Genomic DNA, 9,049 nt, shown 5'->3' on the forward strand with positions numbered 1-9,049 from the left:
CTGAGAGAGAGAATAGATATCAATTTGTTGTTCCACTTATCTGTGCATTCATTGGTGGCTTCTTCTATGGGCCCTGACTGGAGATCGAACTTGCAACCTCGGGATATCGGGATGACATTCTAACCAACTGAGCTACCTGGTTGAGAATGAGTGTTGGATTTGTCTACCAACAATGACTGCTATGCATTCTATTGAAGGAAGAGAGAAAAATTTAATCAGACTCATCATTCAAACTGGCCATTCTGAAATCTCCCCATCCCAAGCTGGACGCTGCTCAGATTTATTTGTTCCCAGAGAGACATTCTAAGTTCTTGACTATATGTGAACACGGATGCCTACAGACAGAAAAGGCACAGTCCTTTTATGCCCTTCAGGGCCACACGGTCAGGTGAAGAGGATGTGAGGGGCTGGCAGAGATCAAACAACCATCTCAGCGAGGTGTGCTGTGAACTGTGCGCAGAAATGTATGAAAGGAGGACCAGGTAACTCCTGGCTGGGGGTGGCCAGGGAAGACTCCCCAGAAGGAGTGACACGTGAAGTTGAAATAGCAGTTAAGTATGTGAAGAGGGGGCCGGGAAGGGCTTTGCACTTAGAAGAAAATGCATGGGCAGTGGCGTGGCGGTGGGAGGAGAGCACAGCACATCTGGGGAGCATCAGACAGTCCCGCTTTGCTGAGGTGTAGGGTGCCTGAAGGAGAGATCAGAGGCATGGTGTGTGCTGCTGCAGGCTCAGGTCTGCAGCCTTGGTGCCTGGGTAGGTGGCAATGCCCTTTTCTGAAATAGGAATCCCTGAGCTTAGTAGGTAGGTATTGCTGACTTTGGAGGCCTCAAGCTGCTCTTACGCCACTTGATTTTCCAGAACATTCTCACCTGCTCTGTTGACTTCACTTGCCGTCTTATGATTCCTAAATCTACATGTGCTCTTCAAATCTCTCTTCTACATTTCCAACCTGCATATCCAGTGCAGCTTTTGCTACATGACAACCATGACCAAAATCTAGTAGCTTAAGACTAGAACCATTATTTAGTTCCTGAATCTGTAAGTTGGCAGCTTGTTTGGGCTCAGAAATTAATGCCCCCCACAAAGACGTAAAGGCTACAGGGGTGGTGGCCCCCTGTTACATCCCTCATTTAGTCCACTTGTGTCAGTGTCTGCAGGATCTGTTTGTATCCTTTTGGATCATGTGGTTATCAGGATGTCCACATGATCCAAGTGGAAGCCTCCGTGCAGCTCTCTTGCTGGACGTAGTATCTTTATTGGGATAAATCAACACAGCCTTGGGCACTTGTCTTTAACCCTGTCAATATGTTCTTTTTAATCCCCATGGGTAAGGAGAGCCAAAAGCAGTTCACACAGATATGGGAGGAGTAGTACTCCTTCACAGTTGTGCCCCAAGACTATATTCCTATCACAATATAGTCTACAAAGGCCTTGGTCATCTTGACTTTCCGCAGAACATCACTCTGGTTCACTATGTTGATGACATCATGGTAATTGGACCTGGTAAACAGAAATATGGCATTAATTTGAATATCTGAATAAGACATACATTGATTGGCCAGATTATTATGATCTCTGAATGCATAATAATCTGGCCACTCACTTTTCTTCTCCTGAGTACCTCATTTATTTGATATCAAAGATACTATAAATCATGCACCTGATCAGTTTTCCCCTTTGCAATGGTTGATAGGAAACTCAGGGCAAATAGGTGGTTGATCTCCGGCAAACGTCTAGAATGCTTTTGGTACCCATTTGAGACACAAATACGCTGAGTGGCCAGCTTATTATGCGTTCAGAGATCATAATAATCTGGCCACTCAGTGTATATGTGCCAGAGGATGGGATATAAACTCTAAAAAGATTCAGTCCGTAAGTGAGGGCTTTAGGGGGGTCTTGGTCTGAGGCATGCTGGGACATCCCTTCTGAGGGAATGAACAAATTATCATCCCTTATACTCCTTATTGCTAAGAAACATATTCATGTTTGATGGGTCCTTTGGATTTTGGAGGCAGTACATGCCACTTTGGGAATACCATCCCAATCCACTTACCAGGTAGGCAGAAGTCTAATAATCTCAAATGAGGCCCAGAGTAAGGGATGGCTGTGCATTAGGTTGCAGCACAAGCTGCTCTGTCCCTTGGAGCTAGGGACATGGAGCAGTCTCTGACAAGCCCCAGTAGGAGATGCATGGCATTGGCCCTCTAGCTAGGCCATGCCTTCTGCAGCAGAAAGCTCTATATCCAAAACGTAGCTCCTGCCTACCCAGCGTGGCTCAGTGATTGAGCATCTACCTATGAACCAGGAGGTCACGGTTCAATTCACAATCAGGGCACATACCTGGGTTTCAGGCTCCATCCTGTGTGGGGTGTGATTCTCTCTCATCGTTAATGTTTCTCTCTTTCTCCCTCTCCCTTCCTCTCTGAAATCAATAAAATTATATATATTTTAAAATGTAGCTCTTGATGGACCATTAGGCCCTATAAAAACTGACTAGCCAACAGACACCAACTGATTATGCGAATGAGCTGGGCTTTGTTGGATCCATCAAGTCATGAGGTCAGGGAGGCACACCAGCAGTCCGTTTCCGTTGTATGGTGGAAGGGTACATTGCACCTGAAGAGGTCCAGAAGGCACAAACAAGTTACGTGAGCGCGTAGCTCAGAGTCCCATGTCACATAATCTGTTGTATTGGTGCCTTCCCTGCAGCTCACACATAGGGCCTCAGAGGGGCTTCTCTATGACCGGATAATGGAGAGAGAAAACATCCAGGCCTGGTTTATGGATGGGGAGGCTCACCTATAAGTTCGTGTGAGTAAAAAATGGCCTCTTGCTGCATGATAGCCCCAGGCAGGGTGGCCCTGAAAGGCAGTGTAGAGGGGAAATCCTCCTAGTGGCCTCAGCCCCCAGCAGTGCTTTCAGTTGTCAGCATTTTATGGAGTGAAGAGTGGTCTACGGTAGAGGTATACATTTCTGAACAGCGGTGAACCACTGGCTGGCCGGTCAGGGGCTTGAAGCCGAAGGGAGAGGCATGTGGGTGGACCTACGAGGGGTGAATGCAAGTGTGAAGATGTTTGCCTTACACCTCTGCTCATGAGGAAGCACCCACCTCAGAGGAGGCACTCCACAGCCAGGTGGGCAGGATGTCTTCCCTGGTGGGCGTCCGCTGACCTCTGTCCTTAGCCACTCCAGCGCGGCAGCAGTGGACTCACGGATGGCGTAGTCATTGTGGCCGGGATGGAGACTGTGCCCTGGCCCAACGGCATGGGCTCCTGCTCACCAAGGCTGACCTCGCTGCTGCCTCTGCTGATTGTCTAACTTGCCATCCACAGAGTCCCCAGGGTGGCTTCATTCTTTGAGGGCATCGAACAAGTTGATTACATGAGATCCTTTCCAAACTGGAGGGTGTAGTGATTCTTTCACGGGACCCCCTGGTCTGCCTATAGACCGTGACACCTGGAAGTAGTTGGCCTGAAAGACTCAGAGAGGATGCTGTCTGGGTGCAATAGGTGTCCAACCAATGGCTGCTATGTGGTGCTCTGCCTCATCAGTTGGAATAGAGAGGTCCAGGGACCCAGGAGGAGGAGGAGAGGCCCAATTGCAGACGTTTGGCTTTGTGTTCTACAACTTGAGACTCTGTTGGAAAGAAGTTCCGGTTCTGAGGGAGGGGCGAGTTCTGCCACCGAGGGACACAGGAAAGTTCCACACAACCCGAAGCTACAACCACCACTTGGTCACTTTTGGGTCCTCCTACCAGTGGTTCTGAAGGAAAAGTGGACTTACGATGGTGGGAGGGTATTATCAACCCTGATTCTCATGAAGAGGCAGGGGTGCTGATCCTCTGTGGGGCAGAAGGAGAATGTCTGGAGCTCGGAACCTCCGAGGATGCCTCTTGGTGGTTCTGTGCTCAGTAATGACGCTACAGGGTCAATGAGGCATCACTGACCTCCCAAGGGCAAGGCCACCAAAGGCTCAGGCACCTCAGGGACAAAGGTCTGGGTCATCCCCTTGGCAAGCAGCTAGACCAATTGAAGTGCTAGCAAAGGCCAGAGAAATTTAAACTGAGCAGTGACAGAGGGAAATGACAAGTATCCTCTAGAAATGCAAATTCAAACAATGCTGAGAGACCATTTCTCACCCATCAGATGAATATGCATCCTATAGTTGGACAACAATTTTTCTTGGTGAAGCCTGAGAAAAACACATTCCCACATTACTAGGGGAAGTGCAGAATGGTATCACCCCTATGGAGGCGACATGGCAATATCTAGCAAAATGACAGGTGTTTACACCCATTTCCAGAAATCTCTCCCTGGAATATACGCTCCAACCTGAGTGGACGGTGGCCCAGGACTGCTCCCTGCAGTACTATTTGTATTAACGAAAGAACCCGGGAGCGTCTTCTTTGTAGCAGCTCATGGGAAGGGGCTGGAATTCGGACAAAACTCGAGGTGATTAATTTGTTTCTCACTAATGTGTACCGAGTGCCTGCTATGTGCTCGGTTAGTTTAGATATGCCACTCCTTTAAACTCTTTAACAACCCTGCCTAATTTTGGAAGCAAATCTGTATCTGAGATCTTTGACACAGAAATTCTAAGAATGTATCATGAAAACATGACTCAAAATGGCAACCATTCTTTATGCACAAAGATGCTTACTGCAGTGCTATTTTTCAGTTATTTTACAAAAGAGCTTACAATAGTTTCAACAGTCCTCAGCTCTACACGTTCCTGTTCCAGTCTGATCTCCAAAATGCAACTCCTTTGGACCGTTTCTGGTTTTATATCTTTGAGAGGTTTCTTCTATATAATTTTTTGAAAGAGAGGGAGTGAGAGAGAGAAACATTGATGTAATAGAGAAACATCTATTGGTTGCCTCCCACATGTGCCCCAACTGGGGATTGAACCCTGACCGAAAATCAAACTCTCCACCTTTGGTACCCAGGATGACGCTGTGACCAACCGAGCCCCACTGGCCAAGGCTATATCTTGAAATAGTGTGCTTTTGTGACTGTGCAATTGTTAAGTTTAGATGTTGTGTATTGGCTTCGTACTATAGGTTAGACTAGGACCTTTTTAAGAGCAAAGACTACTTTTTATTTCTCTTTAGATCCCCAGGACCTAGCCTTGGAACTGGCAGGGAGTGAGTATTAAGTAAATATTATTAAATAAAGGAATGTCCTGGCTGATCAAGGGGAGGGAGAAAATTGGAAGCAGAGAGATCACTGGCAGAAGGACAGAGGACCCTTCTTTCTGACTAACAGGACCCTGATCTAGTTCAGGGTGGCTGTGTCCCCAGCTAAAACTACTCACCATCCACACTCCCTTGCAGCATGTGACTGTCTAAGCCAAAGGGATATAAGTAAAAGTTACTGAGTAGAGTCTGGGAAAACTTTCTGAAGGAAACCGGAAGCAGCTGGCATATTCTTAGGTTCTTTCCACCTTCATTCTTTAAAAAAAAAAAAAAATTCTTTATTGATTAAGGTATTACATATGTGTCCTTATCCCCACATTACCCCCGCCCCAACTCCCCACTCATGCCCTCACCCCCTTTTGTCTGTGTCCATTGGTTAGGCTTATATGCATGCACACAAGTCCTTTGGTTGATCTCTCTACCTTCATTCTTTCTTCCTGGTACAAGGATGTGATTTCTGGATATTTAGCAACCACATTGCAACTCATTCTAAAAATGGAGAACCAAAGCATTAGAGGGAGCTCATTTTTTGAAGACATCACTCAATTCTACACACTCCCCGGACTGCCTATTCAGACTTGACGTTATCTGAAACAAATAGTGCTTTTACTTAACATCATGCAATTGGTCTTTCTGCTGCTTGCTGCTTCATGCATTCTTAACAGAGGGAGACAGAAGAAGCATGCCCAAAAGCTGATGGTTATTGATGGTATAAGAGGATTCTGAACATTTTTTGTAATAAAAAGTTTAAAAGAATGATGGAAGTAAAACTACGTATGAATCGTTGTTGCAAATATGATTTCCAAAAAGTTTTGCAAGACATCTGGGCTTCAGAAGTGGTCAATGTATCTTGTGACAGTACACCTTAACCTCTAAAAGGTCTGTGATTCAATTGGTTATCTTCCCTAATGTTTTACAATGTGATGACATTTTATTTATTTATTTATTTATTTATTTATTTGGAGATTTTTTGGGGGTGAAGGACTTTTTAAAAATATATATTTTTATTGATTTTTTTACAGAGAGGAAGGGAGAGGATAGAGAGTTAGAAACATCGATCAGCTGCCTCCTGCACACCCCCCACTGGGGATGTGCCTACAACCAAGGTACCTTTGATCGGAATCAAACCTGGGATACACACCCCCCTCAGTCCGCAGGCTGATGCTCTATCCACTGAGCTAAACCAGTTAAGGCACAATGTGATGACATTTAAATGGACGTTTTGGGTTTTGAGGCTGGACAGATACCTGCAAAAATTTTTTTTGGCAGAATTTTATGATTTTATTAACACAAATACAATGTGCACACAATCTGTCTATTCATTTTCTTCGCTGCGCAACCTGGCATTGGGATTGGTGACTCTGATGGCCAGCTGGGCTGCTCTTTCCACAATGGCTTTGCAGTTCTTGGAGGAGACGTTATGAGCAATCTCAGCACAGTAAGACTTATTGCACATCAGCAGCACTTCAAGCTCCTTGACGTTATGGACCAGAAACTTCCGAAAGCCACTGGGCAGCATGTGCTTTGTTTTCTTGTTGCTCCCATAACCAACGTTGGGCATCAAGATCTGGCCCTTGAATCTTCTCCGCACCCTGTTGTCAATGCCTCTGGGTTTGCGCCAGTTCCGCTTCATTTTGACATATCGGTCTGACTGGTGCCGGATGAACTTCTTGGTCCTCTTTTTGACAATCTTGGGTTTCACGAGGGGTCTGAGGGCAGCCATGGTGTCGAGTAGAAGATGGCTGCCACCTCCGTAGGCAGCGCCGAGGAAGAGCCAAATTTTCTATTTTCTTTTTCACCAGGAGGAGATCATTGGCATGGCAACCTCCTCAATATCCATGAGGGAAGTAAAACCACTCTATAGAATTTCTTATTTAAACAAAGAGTTGGAGAGTTTCACCTCCTTTAAATTAATAAACTAAAGGGAAGCTAAGAGGAGCAGTTGGTGGCTCCCTGTGGAGCTCAAATATTAGGCAAAGGTAACCTTCAAGGACCAGACATGTCTTGTGCTGGACCTCACACCTTGTCAGTCCAATTTTGACTCCAGCCATTGCTACAGCAACCAGATCTGCTAGGCGTAACCCAACAGAGCTGCTGGGCCGCAGCTGCCTGTGTTTCTCTCTGTCTCTGCTCAGGGCTTCTCTGAAGCCACAATGGGAAATGCCTAAGGAACTCACAGGCCCTCATGCAAGTGAGCTCCAACTGTGGGGGGACTTAACACCCCAAAGGGCAACACTTGACTAGTAGGGTATGAGAACCCGTGGATAAGTGCTCCCCAATTCTGAGATGCACCTCTAAACGTGCCATGGGATCAAACCAACTCATGGGCTCAGCCCTGCACTGACTTTCCCTCCTTCTCTTCCCCGCTTCCTATAGTGACCAGCTCATTCCAGCGTGCTTGAACTTTCCTGAGTTTTAGCGCTGAAAGTCTCACGTCTTAGGGATGCGAGTCCCAAGTAAGCAAGGATGACCGGTCCCCTTACCCGTTTCTCACTCCTGCACCCTGGGATCACCTCCCAAATAAACCCCCTCCAGGTGAGTCCTTGTCTCAAGCTCTGTTCTCAGAGGGAACACAGTGGCAATTCATTCGTTTGGTCTCATGGGGGTAACCTGCCTGTTTCTGAGATCGGTTTCTAATTAGTTCAAAATAAGGACATCAAGTTGCAACTGGCTAAACACATCAATAGAGCATCCAGAAAAACTGCATCTTGTTTGCTGCTCTTGTAGATTATTGTTTTTGTGGCTTTTGCCAGATGTTCAGGGGTATGAACCCAGAGAATCCAGGTGGAGTCTTATCTATGAGCCTGCCAGCAATCAGAACAGACAAATAGCTCCTGTGTTTCTGGCTCCTGGAATGGATGTTTCTAGTTTCTGGGTTAGAATTTTATCTGATTTGAAGGTGACATGTTTTCTTTTCGAATTAAGGCACAGCTAAGTGAATTTTCCCAGGAGGCTCCAAAAGGCCAACCTGTGGACCAGACTAAGGTGGTTTTCCTCTGGAGCAGGAAACTACTGCCCTCTAGAGGATAAATACGTGTATGATGGTTCAGAAAAGCTCAGGGCAGGGGTGTTTTCTGAATGTATGCATGGTTTTTTCTCCTTCCGGGGGGAAAAAGGGCCCCTGTTTAGTTTTTATTTATTTATTTTTTATTTTTTTTAAATATATTTTATTTATTTTTTACAGAGAGGAAGGGAGAGGGATAGAGAGCTAGAAACATCAATGAGAGAGAAACATCGACCAGCTGCCTCCTGCACACCCCCTACTGGGGATGTGCCCACAACCAATGTACTACATGCCCTTGACCGGAATCGAACCCAGGACCTTTCAGTCCGCAGACCGAAGCTCTATCCACTGAGCCAAACCGGTTTCGGCCCTGCTGAGTTTTTAGATTGCCCAATAATTAAATTATTGTTTCTGCTGTTGTGTGAATGAAAGATTTTCTCCCCGTGTAAAAGCCCAGCTACATTGTGTTTGAATTGATGTGAATTGAGTGAGGGATGGGAGTGGGGAATCCAAGCTGTTGAAACCCCAATAGATTTTTCGGCTTGCTTGTTTCTGGAGGATTGGTCTGAACATACTATAGATGACATAGAAATGACTTTGACATCAAAGTACTTTTGAATTATTTAGGCCTCTGTAGATTTGTAGAAAATACTTTTATAATGTCTCTCAACCTCAGTAGATTTCCTATTTGTATTGGTTTCAAGAGACCACTGAGCGGTTATATAAATCTAAGATAAAGGGAGTCAGTGTTTCCATGGGGAAAAATTAAGAAACCAAGTCACACCTCTAATACTTTAAATGTGCCAGCTCTTTATGAAAAGCCCTCCAGGATGAGAAAAAAATAAAACCTT

At 45.7% G+C, this 9,049-nt stretch overlaps 1 protein-coding gene across 1 annotated transcript; it reads right to left on the reverse strand.

Annotated features, from left to right (window-relative positions):
• Positions 1-6,450: 6,450 nt before the first annotated feature.
• Positions 6,451-6,962, reverse strand: LOC311627220 (large ribosomal subunit protein eL32-like). The gene has a single exon (XM_084893550.1). The coding sequence runs from the start codon at positions 6,915-6,917 to the stop codon at positions 6,510-6,512; it is 408 nt and encodes a 135-aa protein (XP_084749676.1). The 5' UTR covers positions 6,918-6,962; the 3' UTR covers positions 6,451-6,509.
• Between the last annotated feature and the right edge of the window lie 2,087 nt (positions 6,963-9,049).

Source organism: Pipistrellus hanaki, assembly GCF_964339955.1.
Source record: "Pipistrellus hanaki genome assembly, chromosome: 9".
Lineage (NCBI taxonomy): Eukaryota > Metazoa > Chordata > Mammalia > Chiroptera > Vespertilionidae > Pipistrellus > Pipistrellus hanaki.